Raw genomic sequence first — 16,579 nt, forward strand, 5'->3', positions numbered from 1 at the left:
AGCGGGAGCGCAGCCGGCCCTTCCTCCTCCTCCTCCTCCTCCTCCTTCTCTCTCCTCCTCCTCCTCCTCCTCCTCCTCCTTCTTCCTCCTCCTCCTCCTCCTCCTCCTCCTGCGGCCCCGCCCCCCATGCTGGCCCTGTGCGCGGCTCGCAGGTAGGCGCCCAGGGGCTGGGGGGGAGGCTCGTGGGGCACCGCCTCAAAATGGGGGGCGCCCAGCCCTGCCCTGTCCCCTCGGGGCAGGGATCTGGGGAGCAGCATGAGGCTCATCGGGGGCTGCGGGGGACGAGGGGCGAGGGGCGAGGGGGCTGCGGCAGGGGGGAGCCCCCCGGGCTGCGCTGCCTTTGTTCGGGGGGAGCCGGGGCGGGCAGGAGCCGCAGCCCCCCCCTCCCGGATCGCCCCTCTGCTGCCAGGTTCAGTGCACAAAGACTTTATTTCCCCAACGCACATTTGCATCTTTATATATATACATGTATATATATGTATATATGTATATATATTTGTTACAGGCGTTTTCGCTGTTCTCCATGTTTTGCGCTGGCTGCCCATATATCTCCTGCAGGTCTTTCAGACAAAAAGAAAGACGTGGAGTGCTTGAAGCACTGAAGTTATTCCTTTAGGGGAAGAATTAAAAGATCAATCTTTCCAATTTGCATGTGGAAACTAAAGACCCCTCCCTCCTAAATGCCAAGAAAGCGTTGGGTATTGATTTAGGCATTGATTTTGCTGCTTTTTTTTTTTTTTTTCACCACGTGTTGCAAGCACATCAGGGAACGATCACTGCAATTTGTTAATTGCATTATTTTTGTCAGTCATCATTTGAGTGTGACCAAGTCATTGTCCCCCTCCAATCCCCCAAAAATAAGAATGATCCTGGATGCCAAACAGAGACCTCTGACTTCCCAAAGCTAAGCAAATGGCTGCAGAAATGTTGAATAGCAAACACACTCACAATGTTAATGTGAGATATCTCACATTAATATATGTGAAATGTCAGTTTTTAGGAAGTTTCAAACGTATCTTAAGTTGAATAAAATGATTAAACATTTGACGCATGGATTAGTTAAGTTAGGGCGATAGCCTATTTGCTCTTTGAGGATATTAGCAGTAATGGAAGAAAAAATGAAGAGGGAAGTGTGACTTAAATAATTTCATTGTCCTAAAATAATTCTCCAGGAATCAAGAATTCTGAAGACTTTCTTTCAAAATCTTCAAAATAATATTTTGAGTAGCAAAATAGATGTATGTGGGCTCTGGGAGAATGAGAATTTCTATTTAAGACCTAATTTTAGATTTTTGTCTCTGGAAAGAGAATCTGAACACGTTTTTTTTTCTCTTGACAGGGAAGTGAACTGGCAAGAAACAGGGTTGGTGGGAAGAGGCAGGAGGAGGAGCAGGGAATGGGGATGGAGGTCATAAAACTGGGAAGACCTTTTGTAGGGGCTTTTCTATAGCATTTTCCTATAGCATACTTATTGCCTTAGTGTGTGTGTGCTTTCCTTAAACTGTCAGGTCCAACTCCAGCAATGGCAAGGACCAGGCAGGAAGCACAGGACGTCTTTCACTTTCCCTGTGCTCCCCAGACTGCACAACCTCATCTGTGTACCCCAGCAGCACTGATCTCCTGTGGACAAAAGCGACAGCCACCACCTTTGTAACCACAGCAGGCTCTAGAGAAACAATTTGGCTGCTCAGCAGAGTTTGCAGAGCAAAATGTTCCCTGGACCTACTGAGTCAAAGATGTCAGCCTCATAAGCATTTTGTGGTCTGAATTTGTCCTGTAGGGCACTGGTTGGAACAGACTAAAAAAAGCAATGAAATCAACATCTTTTGAGGAAATAACCGTTCTGACATTCTCTCTACGAAGAGAGAAGGACCTGAGGGAACGGCATGGGGTAGGGACAGGGGAAGGTCAGGGTGGGTGTGAGGAAAACGTTCTTCACCCAGAGGGTGGTTGGGCACCTCTCCTGAGGGCAGTGGTCACAGCACCGAGCCTGACAGAGTTCCAGAAGCATTTGGACAATGCTCTCAGACATCTGGTCTGATATTTGGGTGGTCCTGTGTGGTGCCGGGAGTTGGACTCAATGATCCTTGTGGGTCCTTTCCAATTTGGGTTATTGTATGATTCTGTGAAATGCCTGGCTTGGAAAAATTTATTTTCAGTGGTTTGGATTGACAGATCAAAAATCTGTCCTCTTTCCTACAGAAGTCAGGATCAGGATGCCTAGGAAAGCACAAAAGGCAAGGCAAACATGCAGCAGTAACTTTTCAGAACAGTCCTGTGCCTTGTTGTAGTCTAGGTTCTGGGGACTTCCCTACACAAAAAGCATTTGCCTTAGGATTTTGTACAAAAATTAGTCTACTAGTGTGTTTTTACATTGAACAAGCTTCCTAAGACTGATCTTTTTCTGAGTCGTGTCAGAAGTAATAGGGGGAAAATTAATCCCAGTTCATTCTCTCCATGCTTTTCATGATTGGATAAATTTCTTAAATACTTCCTCTGTTTGTTTTTGTCCAGGCTGAAGAATCCCCATCTAGTTAGTTTTTCTTTGGATGGAATTAATTTCTCACTGCAGCTGATCAGTATTGACTCATCATGACTTGGTAGAAGAGGAAAAGGTTTGGGGCAGGTGGGAGAACAGAAGATGAGAAAGTTTATAACTGTTGGGATGAGCAGAACTGCACATAGTGTCTTTGTGCTTCACATGTTACAGAGTGGTATAGTAAATCTTTGTGTTCTGTTCTCTCTTCCTCTTCTGGTCACTCCTGACATTTCATGTGTATTGTCATGAGTAAATGTTGTAACTTCGCTAATCTCTTCATTAGTCTTTGAAAGCCAAACAGACTACACTAGCTGTGTAGACTGATCTCTGTCTATTTTGAGTCTTTTAAAGAATTCCAATAGATTGAGTCATGGGTTCCTTCTGTAGAAAAGGATACATTTTAAATGTATTTAGCTTTTATGTTTACAAACCCTCCTTAAAATACTTTTTTTCTGTCTTGCAGTACCACTTGTTTTTCAGTTGAAATCAACAGACTGTTTTAAATGCTTTGTATGATTTTGTTCAAGTACTGAACTGTCCTTGTAACAGTGTGTGGTGTTTGCACTAAATAGCATGCGTTTGCTGTTTACATAGCAGGTATGACAGGCCTTTGTGAGATGCTTATGGCAGTACCAGAGAGAGCTGGAAATACTTTTTTCCATTGTGTTTTGTATGGTTCACTTGGTGGTAGAACCAAGCAAGAAGATAACCCAGATCACAGAATCATGACTCATATCCTGAGTTGGAAGGAACCCACAAGGATCATCAAATTAACTCTTCATGAGTGCTTCCTGCATCACATTCAGTGTAATTTAAGCAGTTCACTTGCAGTCTGCATGTACCTGTTGAAACGTCTCTCAACTCCTTTCTAAGATTCTCCAGCCGGAGTGTGGTATGTTGGAAGTTTGCAGTGACACCATATGGGTTCAGTTCACAGATTGGATTTGTAACCCAGTTTAGCAGTCCTAGTAAGACTTTAATGAATGCTGCAACTGGGGAGAGACAAGATGAGGCAGTCTGCAGAAACCCTGACCTTCTGCATGGTCAGCTTGGGACTACTACATAGAAATCACCTCTTATAAAAGTTAGTCAGAGCAGTTTCCAAATTGCTTTTATTTAAAGACTGTTGAGGGGACAGGGATAGAGGATGCAAGTACAGTAAGACTGCCTAGGGATTTGCGGCACACGTAACATGTTATGCACCTGTATGAATTCCTGCTTATGGTCTGCATTTTTTATTAGCCAAGAGTTCATTTATCAAGTACTTTACTGTTGTTAATTCTACCAGAGAAACCAGTAAACATTTGTTGCCAGATGATAAGATTATAAGAGTAGAACTGAGAGAAATGTATTTATTGATAAATGTTTTAAAATGATCATGTAACTTACAGCTTTTTTAACTTACATTGATCTTAAGAGCTAAAAGTGTATCTACTATAGAAATGTAATCAACACAGAGTTTACAGGGATCTGAGATGCAAAGAATCTTTTCTTTTCTGAAAGATTTAGTGACAAATTACGTATTTAATGTTAAAAAGTTCCAGATCTTCTTCTATTCCATCATACATAGCTTAAGAAAAAAAAAAAAGTTTATTGTAACAGTTATGGAACTCAAAATTCAGCAATACTAAGCAAACTGTCCTCTTGCCATACTGAGTTCTGTCTGTGCCAAACTCCGTTGTGACACAAAGCCAAGCACTTTTCTAAGGAAAGGGGCCCAAGAATTCAAGGCATGTATTCACTGCTCCAGACACTTGTAATAATGATTTCAAATGTATTTGTCCAGCAGGAAAAAGTGCTGACTTAAATTTTGGGGTTGTGGTCTCATTCTTTTGCCAACTTGAAATAATGTGCCCCCATCATCTTCCCCTCCAATTAGCTCCATCAGCTTTAAGTTGATATAACTCCTGTTCTGTCTTGGACTTTTTTTCTTCCTTTCCTGTTTTCTTCCTTTCCTGTTTTCTGCCATGGTTTACTCAGTGCTCTGCTGACTTTCCTTGATTTTTGTCCTTTCTTTACTCTGAAGTAAAAAAAAAATATCTTATTGTCTGAAGCGATGAGTCAAAACTGAAACAGTGTGGATATGTATTTAGAATTCAAGCAAGAATTTAGGCTAAATAGTACAACTCTATAAAATTTCTGTGTTAAAATCCATGCAGAGAACAGAGGCAAAGTACCATCCTCTACTATATTAGCTGTTGCTGAATACTGACTGTAGTTTGTTTCTGAAGTGTTCTTTTTTAATTATATAGGTCTTCACTTAAAGGAAATTGGAAAGCCTTATGTTCCACTGAGTAAGAGACTTAGCTGTTGTAATGGTTTACTTAAACCATGACTGTCTGTTACTGTTTATATATGTTTGGTAACACTCTCAGGGAAATGCCAGCATATGGCATATTATTCAAGTATTAAATAATTGCTCCTGCGGCAATCTGACAGTTTTTGTATTGCCTTGGAACTTTTTTTTTTTTTTCTAATTTAAACATGACCGCTAGGTGGGGATAAAACACCGAGTGAAGCCCTGAGAGTGCTGGTTGCTCTTTCTTGGTGAACACGGTCTTCACATCCACAATGTTGTCTTCCAGCACGCGGTGCTGGTTCTCTTGCAGCCTGTAAGATAAGGAAGAGTTTGACTAAGATCTGCTATTTCAAAAGAAAAAACGGTCCTGTTGCTGTTCTCATTTCTAAATTAAGAGCTTTTACAAAAGCTTGATACAGTAAATTACTAAGTGAAAAATAAGTTAATTTATTGTGATTACCAAATCTTCTCTTATTTGTATCCTTGAAAGTACCCCCCCAAAGCATACATAAGGTGCAACAAGAAAAACATGTTTGTATTTGTTTTCCCTTAGAATATTCAAAAACTAGAATATGACATTTTATTTAGTGGTTTTGTGTGTAAGAAACCTTCACATTTTGATAATTTTATGAAGATGAGAACCATCTTTTCTACTTATGGAAGTGCACAGAAAGAGTAATATTCCATTTTGTTTCAAGTTGATATGTACAAACCTTTAGGAGTATCTTTCAGTGCTAAATCATCTTAATGCCTGTCTTTTTTCTTTTTCTTTTTCTTTATTACTTAAAAAAAAATAAATTAATCTGTCTTGGTTTTCCCTTTATCCCTGAAACTGTTACACTAGACCTTCACCAGCAGAGGACATTGTTTTCCATTCTACACAAAGCTGATATACTCTAATATTTACATGGCTATATGGAACTGTTAGATCTACAAGCATGTACAATAAACCTGTCTGTACACATGTTTCCCAGAAATGCATTTTAAAATATATTTTATTAGTTTGTAAGATCTCATTCATCATTGTAACTAGTAGTGTTTAGGTAAAGATTGATTTGAAAACTATAATTTAAGAGTCTTGGATAGAATCATAGCTATCCGTACTTAGTCAGAGATAAATGAGACAGAAGACTTAAATCTTGAGTATATTTTAAAGTGATCATCAGTAGGAGAAGCACCTTGTGAACAAGGTTGCAGATTTTTGTATTTTCTAAAGCTGATGCTAACATTTGCTGGTTCTGCTTCACAGACTGTGGCTTTTTATTTTGTTTTAATAGTGCTTTATTACAAAGGGTAGTTCGGCATGCTCCAGACATGGAAAATTGTTTTTAAACAAAAACAGTCTGACATAAATGTTTATTATGTTTAAAGTATTTACTGTACAAGTTTAAAATCAACCAGTAAGTTTAGCTGCTTTGATTGTCTTTGCAGCAGTTACATTGGCCACTATATTACTGTAATAGAGTACTACAATACAGTAATAGAGTAACACAATCCTCTAATGCAATAGGGTATTTATATTATAAAGGTCCTCCTCCTTGGTAAAATCAAATCATAGTTATATTTTCCAGAGGCAGCGAGTAATCAAATTGTAGATTTGTTGGCAAAATAAATACCTGGCATTCTAGCAAAAATAGCAATGATTGTGGTCTGTAACTTAGGAGCTCTGTTTTCGTTTTTAAAATCCCATTTTAGAAGTCACTACTAAGCATCATCTACAAATAATAACTACTAAGTTATTATTCAACTTGTACAGCTTTTGGTAGAAATTGTCATTAATAACAGCAATCATCTCAAGACCTCAAGACTAAACCCATACATTTCACACGTATCCTCTAGCAGTAGTGCGGGCTTAAGTGGCTGTTGGCACTCCTTTGATCCTTAAGCCAGCACAATTGAAGTCACACATCAAATATGTGAAGGAAGTGATGAACTGAATCCCCCCACCCAATTAAATTTTTTGGTCCATTTGTGGAGGACACCAAGCTGTGTGGTGTGATGGACATGCTGGAGGGAAGGGATGCCATCCAGAGGGACCTGTGCAGGCCTGAGAGGTGGGCCTGTGCAAACCTCATGAGGTTTAACAGGGCCAAGTGCACCTCAGTCAGGGTAATCGTGGACATCAGTACTGGCTGGGCAATGAGGGATTAGAGGGCAGCCCTGTGGAGAGGGACCTGAGAATACTGGTAGCTGAGAAGCTTGACAGGAGCTGGCAGTGCGTGCTTGCAGCACACAAAGGCAGCCGTCTTAGGCTGCACCAAAAGCAGCTTGGCCAGCAGGGCAAGAGAGGTGATTCTTCCCCTCTGCTCTGCTCCTGTGAGAACCCACCTGGAGCCCTGAGTTCAGCTCTGGGCCCCCAAATGTGAGAAGGACATGGAGCTGTTGGAGTGGGCCTAGAGGAGGGCCTCAAAAATGATCAAGAGGCTGGAGCACCTTTCCTACAAGGACAGGCTGAGGGAGTTGGGGTTGTTGAGCCTGGAGAAGAGAAAGTTCTGGGGATGCCTTACAGCGGCCTTCCAGTGCCTGAAGGGGACCTACAGGAAAGCTGGAGAGAGAAAAAGAGGGTAGATTTAGATTGGGTGTTAGGAATAAGCTCTTGGCTCAGAAGGTGGTGAGGTACTGCACAGGCTGCCCAGAGAAGCTGTGGATGCCCCATCCCTAGAGGTGCTCAAGGCCAGGCTGGATGGGGCAACCTGGTCTGGTGGGAGGTGTCCCTGCCCACAGCAGGGGGTTAGAACTGGGTGATCTTTAAGGTCTCTTCCAATCCAAACCATTCTGTGATTAATTCTTCACCTGTTTGGTACCATGATTCTGTGATGATCCTACCAGTAGTTACTCTGCCATCAGAGATGCAGGGGTGCACAAAGGCAGAAATGAGCAGCAGGGGGAGGAATAGGAAGAAAGGGGAATGTCTTAAGCCCACCCTGCTGCTGAACACAGACCTTATCCCTAACCCAGGGATGTCAACAGTCCTACACAGCACTGCAGAACATTGAGTATAATGACTTAAACAGTTTGAACTGGCCACTACAAACTCCAGCAACGCTTTACCCAGAATACACATAACCTTATTTATGGACCTACATTTGTTTATTCTTCTGTCTAATTTAAACTGAATCGTTTTCTGATTGCTCAGTCCAAGGAATGGCTGGCTCCTCTGTAATGTTGCTGCCATTAACAGAAACACAAGCCTTTTATATAATAATTGCAGCATGTTGGTTCATTTACTTTTTGAAAAAATGCTCTTTGCTATTGCATCTGGTGCCTACCATAATTAATATAATTTATTCAATTTATTTTCCAAGCTATATCTGGGAAGTTAAAATTTTCCTCAGTGGTACAATTTACAGTAATATTTTCTCTCTAATAATATGACAAATATAGTTGCAAAGCATTTTTAAACATTCATTATTTTAGCTATCCTATCATTTCTTGTTTCTTTTTATAGTCTATTTAATTGTTAATTTTGCATCTGACATTTCTTGGCTTTTTTCGTGAACAAATATAAAACAAGTTATCACTTTTATTACATATATGAAGTTTACTATATATTTGAATTGGTTTACAATTTTATGTAGATCAAAGAATATGAAACACCAGTCCACTGAAAGACATAGCAAGGCTGAGTTTTCACCTCTGTGTATACTTTAGTTGCATGTTATTTTTCATTAATCTCATGGGAGTCTGATCAACTAGTAGGAAGGTAACAGCAGGTGTTCTTATATTTTATTTGAAGTTTCATGTTATGGTTGCATATTCTGATTGTTTTTACTTGAAATGTTATATTACCGTTTTTGAAAGCCTCCATTCACTTGGTCAATGGAAAGACTTCCAGGTTCTTCTGAGTTTGTTCTGGTTTTGTTAATCCATATGAATGACTGCTTCATTGTATCAGCAGGAGGAGACAAGGTGTCAGCATTGCAAAACAAGGCTGGTTTTGTTCCATGATTAGCTGTCTCTAACAGATACAGTCAATCACTTGATGGCTTTCATGGCTATTGTTTATGAAGCTATCAATTTTTTGTGTGTATTCCTTAATGCAGCTAGCCAATATACTGAGAAAATCAGGTGGTCTGATCTTTTTGGTGCTTAAAAGGAGCACTCTGCAGCAGTTAGGGACCCTCTATTAATTAAATTTGTCCAACTTTATTAATTATACTTTTTTGACAGCTGAAGTTAATGTAATCTGTTGTTGCTGTGATTATTTTCATGATTGTTTATGATAATATGTTGTTGGTCAGTGGCAGAGCTGCATTTTCATGTCTGTGTGAAGGTAATGAATTATAGAAAGCCGTAAGTTCTCTTTAAAGAATATCTGCACTTTAGCTTTGTTGTTTTGGAGTTATTGTTTTCCTTTGATTCTGTTCCACTTCTAGTTTGACCTTAATTTGGCACATTTCATATTCTTTCTGATATTTTATGGAGGGGGGGAGGGAGTTAGCATTGAAACTACTTTTGTGGATATTCATGATGCCTTCAGCACCCATGAGGTTGTGCCAGAGCTGCACTAGTGATGTGTGAAAGACTAGACATAGCATAGTCCAGTGGGAAGTGGACTTAATTAAGTACTATTCTTTAACAGATTTGTAGATTCAGGATAAAATTCAGTATTTTGGGGGAATGGGAGAGACTATTGCATTCTGAGAATGCTATTACATGCCCTTTTGCTTTCACAAAAGCAGTTTGATCTATCAGAAGCTTCTAAATGAGATTCCAAGTTGTAGTAGTCTGGTGGTGTAGCTGGTAATTCAGTCATGTCACATCTGAATTCATATTGGAGAGAGAAAGCAGAGATGGAAGGAATATTCTTTACCCAGGCTTCATTTTCAGAGTTAAATTGTCAATATGCTGGACACTGATATTTCTGTACGCTGGTAGAAGTGAAAAGTAAGTATCTTGTCTACATTGGTATGGGAGGATTTGAAGAAACTGTAGTAACAAGGGAAATAAATCTCAACATAAGGATAAGAATGTTGTCTTTCATTTACGTCTTGTATAAAAATAATTTTGGCTAGGCTATATCTAGAAAATTCCTGTTAAAGACCAACAAGACTTTTAATAAAAAGTCTTGCCTTCAAATACAAGCTCTGTGTGCAGCTCCTCTCTGATTGTTAGCACTTCACTCTTTTGCTTTGTTTTTCCTTCAGGCTAAAATTGCCTGTCCTTTTATGTATGCTCCCTGTATAGTATGCCAAAACCTATCTGAGCACTTATGCACATACCAGACTGGTTTTGCAATAAAATGAGTTCATGCACAATGACTGGTGTTAACAGGAAAAGGTATTTCATATAAAACAGTGTAAAATAAGCATCCCTTTTAGTAGCAAGCTCTCTCTGTGTGTTCTTATATTTCTTTAGTTATGGTTGAAAATCATTGTCATTATTACTTTATATAATGTGAATGAAATGCAGAGGCAGATAGTCTCTGCCTGCTACAGCTGACCTGAGGAGCTCAAAGGTCTAGAATCTCCTTGTTGCTTTTCTGAAGGTGTAGGTTTATCCTCATATAATACGAAACACCACAGCACTTTACTCCTTGAATGCAAGTTTTTAATTACTGTCAAGTTATAATATCTCTCGGCAAATAATTCATACATAACTGGGATATTACTGTGTTCTAAAGATTAATATGTTGTTGACCATGGGTTTTTGTTAGCCCAACTTCAGTCAGCTGCCTGACTAAATATCTCCTTCATACAACAAAGCTGAGTGTTGCTTTTTTGGGCCAGGGAGGTGGGAGTGTGGAAGCCAGTATTTCAAAGTCAGTATCTTCTTAATTTTGATTTGGATTCATTGCTCCAAGGTACATCTTTTTAGTATTGTCACAAAAATTAGAAAAAAAAAAAAAAAAGGCAGCCAGTAATTGCACTGCACAGTTATGATGAGTTATGTATGTGATTTTTTTTTTTTTTCTGCTAGCTAAAGTTGAAATATACTTGATTTATATTTTCAGCTCAATAGTATGTAAATTCTTGCATTAAAGTGGAGCTATCTATATAAAATCCATGACAATTAAGAGAATAAGTTTTCAACAGAGGAGCAACTAGAAGTTTCCCTCCCATGGTTGATTGTGGGGCAGACATCCAATATAAATATAAAATTGTTTGTTAAGTGAACACATGACTTTTTTTTTATCTAGTTGTATACATATTTGCAGCACTTGGTGTTCATAATCTACAAATCATTGTGTGGGTTTTATTCCGAATTTCAAAAATGCAAATACTGATTATAGAGTTTCAGTAACTGAAATTCTGTTTTTCACTGAAGATTGAGTCGTAACTGAACTTGTCTATTTTACATTTCTAAATTTTTATTATTTCTATACCAAAATTTTTATCTCTGTCTACAAACATATTAGATGGCACTTGTTCATCCTCTAGATGAATTAAGGTAGAAGACAAACCTTTGATTTATCTAAAATTAAACTTAAATGGTAAGGGTGACAGCTGTATATGGTCCCACTGGCAAGAAATACATGGCTCTAAAAAGGACTTTGTTCTTGCTTGAATGAAAACATTCTGTGATTATTAAAGGTCAACTGCTTTTCTGATGTTTACTATAAACTACATCTTCAACTAGAGTTTTCCTATGTAAAGATCTTTTTTCTCATTTCAGGTCCATTGGGCCACGGCTTGTGTTGAGAATGACATTAGGAGCAGAAATCACTAGCCAGCTCAAGGCTTCTTCATACATCGCATCAGGCCGAAACCTTTTGAGATGGGACCTCTCACCAGAGCAAATTAGATCAAGAACTGAAGAACTAATCAGGAAGACAAAGCATGTATATGACAGCGTTGGGATGCTTGATATTGAGGAAGTAACACATGAAAATACTGTACGGGCCTTGGCAGATATAGAAGTAGAATATGCAGGTTAGTGCATACTTTCTGCAATTCTCTCCATAGCGCGTTCCATCTGCACATGAAGAAACTATGAGGAAAGATAGTTCTGGCTTACAATTCAGATCTCTGCTGTCTTTGTGGAGAATGTGTAGAAGTCTCATCTTTTACGGGTCCTCCGGTCATAGTAATTTTTCAGGATCTCTCAACAATGTGTAACATGATCAGCTGTGAAGTTTAGCTACTTTAATCTAGAGACAAAAATAAGGATTAGAAAAACTATGTTGCTGACCTTTTTGAGGAGTCCAGAGAACTGCAGTGGTCATCTGTTTTATTTTTTGCATGTTAAGCTCTGCACAGTTGTATTTTATTTTCATACTGAGTACAACCACTAGGGGACAGCGTGCAATAGTTTAGAGTACAGTGTCCATGGGATAGGTATTACATTGAAGCTTGATAAGCAGTGCCTTTCTCAAAGGCTGTATAATCTGACTGAAAAAAGCAATTCAAATGGAGCCATGGGAAGATTGATACAGTCTTGGTGGAGAAAAGGTGATGGATCATGTGGTGGCTGCATGACACCCCCAAAGTAGTCTGTATAATAAAATGTCAGGTTCTCTTAAATCCTCTCAAAAAGTCTTCTGCAGCAACAGAACTGCTGAAAACAGGCACCCTGGCTTGGATCCTAGTCTTCACTTAGCAAAAAAGAGCAGTTTGCAGCACAAACGATTGCACTGTAATATTGGTCTGTGTCTTTCACATCATTTAGAATTACTTGTTTGGGCGTATCAAGTTCATTGACTGAAATCAGTGCTGGCAGAAAGACTGAGTTATCTTTATGCAAACAGCTTCCTGTCAGATTCAGTTTTAATTGTACCAATGTACTTGGTACAATTATTGTATGCCTTTTCACCACATTATAAATTTCTATGCTTCAAATTAAATTAGAAGGCAGATCTGTTCGATTCAGAAAACAGTGGCCTTTAGCCTCTTAAGTATAGCCATTGAGACTTGCATCTTCCAAAAAGTACTTTTTTTTTCTACACGCCATTGCAGAAGTGGGTCATATCTAACTTGTAGTGCCAATTGTTGAAGATGTATGCAAAATTACCAGGACTTACTTGTGAAATAGCCCATGGCATATGACAAGGATATATTACCACAGCAAGGATTCCATTAGGAACCTGGATTTTTAAGTCCTGTGTATCCCTCTCACAGGTGCATGAAAAACAGTCTTACTCCAGTAACTGAAACTCATGATCTGAAGAAGCACATATGACAGCAGGCCTTAGATTTTACTTGGAAGCTGCTAAAACTCAGTTCATCATTTTGAACCACCTTGGCAGAAGGACAGGAGGGGGAAAAAGAGTTTCCAGTGGTTAATAAGAAGAGCCATATGCCCATGCTTGCATTCCAAAGGTTTCTAAAGAGCTGAGAATATCTCAGGGCTTCATAAACAACTTCAGAGTAAATAAAATTAAAAAGCTTTACAGCAAATTGTCCTAGAATATTGTTACTCTAAAGCACGTTTTTTTCAAGGGGGTGGGGAATAATTAGTTTTTAATTAAATTAATTCAGCTAGTCATAACAATTTATTTTTGTTTAGTGCTTCTATTCATTCCAAAGATGCAATATTTGTTTAATAAGTAAGGTTTTACTTAATCTCAGAAAAATATTCTATACAATGTTGTATTAGCTTATGATCTCTAGAAGTTCAGAATACGTAACATCTCTTGTGGTTATCAGATTTTGTTCTTAAACATGTATAAGAATTGGGGATTTACACTATTCTCTCATACCAACGTAAAAATAACTTCAGGACACATGGGCATGTTTGGAAGAATCAGAGTACTTCACGTTAAATACTAACATGGAAGCATTTGTGCCAGCTATGAAACAATGTCAATCTTCACTTACAAATGGTACCTCTTCCAAAAATTAAGTATCATATTAGTATACCCTTTAATGGACTTTGTAGAAGTATGAAGGTAAGATAATTAGGCTTTGGTAATAGATGGTTTCTGTCAGATGTTTATTTGCCATAAAGGTACGCAGTTCTGTCCCTTCATCCATTCATTTTTACGTTATTTGTAATCACTTTATTTGGTTCAAGCCTGATCTGATTGTCAAGTTGCTTGGGGTACTTTTTTTTGGGTGTAACTTCTATAAATATTGTAAGAGAGTGGAAGTTCTCTATCTGTGATGTTCCTAGCCTTCTGTGTATGTGTTCATTGCCTTTTATTTAAACAGTGGAAAGGAGCATGTTGGATTTTCCCCAGCATGTTTCACCAGACAAAGAGGTACGCTTAGCAAGTACAGAAGCTGACAAAAAACTTTCCAATTTCGATGTGGAGATGAGCATGAGAGAAGACGTATTTCAGAAGATCGTTTATTTGCAGGTAAATCACAGTGATGTCTGCATAACTTGTAGAAATGTAGATAAAATAGATGAAAAACTATTTATCTAAAATAGTTGAAAACCTATTATATAAAGTGAAAAACATTTATCTTAAAAAGTTAATATGCACAATGCTTTTGAAGGTCCTCATCGCTCTCTTTGTTTCAACTGATCCCATACCATAAAAACTTGAGTCAACTTAGTGCTCTCACTCTTTGCCTCTCATCTTTAGGTGTGTGTTGCATTCTTTCTCCATCGCAGAAGTTTTGATTTGTCTAAACTTCCAATGAACTGGTTCAGGATGCCAAACCCACAGAAGGAAACTCATCAAGAAAAATAAAAGGAACTATTTTCTGTTGGCTAATCCCCATCTGCTGGTTTGCCCAAAACATCACCCAGTAGGGAGGAAGAGGCTATATAGCAATGTATTTAGATTAATTTATACTGCTTTTGAATTTGTATCCAAAACTATGCTGTTATTGAGAATTTTAAAATTGAGTTATAAGTTAGAAAAGTTATTGAGAACATGTAACAGGGAGTGACCTCTGAGGTTATCTCTTTTGATCTGCTAATTATTGGCTATCCCACAGTAGCTTCCTCCTTATATGTTGCTTAAACCTCAAAGTAAAACTAAGTCAAAAGATACTGTTGAACTAGTTTCTATCCCTTTGAGTTTCTGTTGTTTCCCTTCTAACTGATCATCTCCATGTATGTTGTATTCATTTGTACTGTTTATTATGTAGTATGGGGCTCCAAGGTATTACTTGCATCACGAAAAGCTAAGCTTAGCTTAGTAATACCGTGGAGCTCTATTTCTTGGAGTCATTGTTTGTGCTTTTTGCAGTGTAGACCATGAACAAAAATAATATTAGCAACACCTTATTAAAGTGCCTTTCAGTAGCATAGTTGTCTTTTGCTGTGTTTTCTAGGCATATTTTCAAGTGTTTTCCTCTGAGTGTTATTTAAGTGTATATGTAGGTATTTCATAGCCCCATTTTGAAGATCTTCTGATACCTGTTGACGGATAGTGCCTTAAGTTAAGACTTGGGGTCCCTACCCCCAATCAGTTGCTATTAATTACATAGATTGACATGTATGTATTATTTTTTGTGATTTTCTCACCCCACCCCCCCCAGTATAAGACACATGGATACATTTAGGGATAATACCCATGTATCCATCTAATTTAAATTTACAGGTATTTCTGACAGTAGCTACTGAAAATGATTGCTATTATTAACCAGCATTAGTTTCTATTAATCTTTTTTATCTTTTTCATTTGATGCTTTCCTTCTTCGTTTTCCTTTGCAGCAATATTTTACTTTTATAACAGTTACAATTATCACTTAAATCTCCAGTTAATGTTTTTGAGATTTTACTTGGTTTAACTGCAGCATGTGAGCATGTTTAGTGTTCAATTAATGTTCTAGAAATGCGATCTGCACTAAGATAAGGCCATATATCAACTTCATAACAACTGTAAAAGTAGTAACGTTTTTGTTGTAGAACAGATGTGAAATTACCAGCAGTGCTGGACTGACCAACTCTTACCATTTCCAAATAGCAATACAAAGTTCTTGTTAGTTTTTGCTAACTTTCTAACACCCTCTCTCTCCTGTTAGAAACTCTTCATTGAAAAGTCAGGTTCCTGGAGAGGAGAAAAAAGGGACTTCAACAAATAGAAATGTTTTGCTGAAATCGTGTTATCATTTTAAAGAAGCCAGTAAAAACGTTTTGGCTAAATCAGGCATTTCATCACCTCAGTAAGGATATAATAGTTCTGAATTGAATAGTTCTGAATTCTTTGTGTGAATTCAGTTTCATGATCAGAGGATCATGGAACAGGGGGTCCAGGTTAAAATGCAGTGAGGAGGATGAGGTCCCTCAGATTCCCATGTTATTTATATTACAGTCAATCCACTAACAGGTGACTAAATATGCCAAATCATAGTGATATCCTTATTTTTTTTGTTCCCTTCAACAAGGATCAAACTTTCATAAGTTCTTTTTTCAATCTTTATAATTCATCCTAAGTTCCACTTTATGTAAATAGTGTTGGTGGTGGAAGATGTGTGAGGTTTTTGTGTTTAACTTAAAAAAAAAAAAAAAAAAAAAAAAAAAAAGTGGAAATAATCTAACCTTTTTCTATTCCCCACAAGTAAGGGGAAAGATTTCTGCAAAATTTCTGCAATTTATGTTGTCAGGTATACCCTTTAGAAAACTAATTTTGGCATCCAAAACCTGGAATAAAGGTGAATTTGGTAGCGAAACTATCCTTTTAAATTTTCTTACTCCTAACATCTGCACATGTTGGCTAGCAGAGGCATGCTTAAGAATGTTGCCAATCTTCTCCACCCACACACCCTCAGGAAAAAGGCTGATGTAAACAGCTGCTGCAATTTTTGTTCACAATATTCTAAGTTGGTTCTGCTTCTTATTCTGCCTGAAAATTTCTTCGTAGAATAGGGTAGCATGCTTGTTCAAAACAAATACGAGATGGCGTA

The 16,579-nt window shown here is 38.2% G+C and overlaps 1 protein-coding gene across 1 annotated transcript in view; it reads left to right on the top strand.

The window, feature by feature from the left end:
- The first annotated feature begins 36 nt into the window (after positions 1–36).
- NLN (neurolysin) overlaps positions 37–16,579 on the top strand; it is a 38,142-nt gene continuing 21,599 nt past the window's right edge. The window contains exons 1-3 of the mRNA XM_082782486.1: positions 37–152; positions 11,454–11,710; positions 13,928–14,076. Coding sequence (XP_082638612.1) covers positions 127–152; positions 11,454–11,710; positions 13,928–14,076 — 432 coding nt within the window. The 5' untranslated portion in view covers positions 37–126. The remainder of the gene's footprint in view (positions 153–11,453; positions 11,711–13,927; positions 14,077–16,579) is intronic.

This window comes from Aythya marila (genome assembly GCF_965140915.1).
Source record: "Aythya marila genome assembly, chromosome: Z".
NCBI classification, from domain to species: Eukaryota; Metazoa; Chordata; class Aves; order Anseriformes; family Anatidae; genus Aythya; species Aythya marila.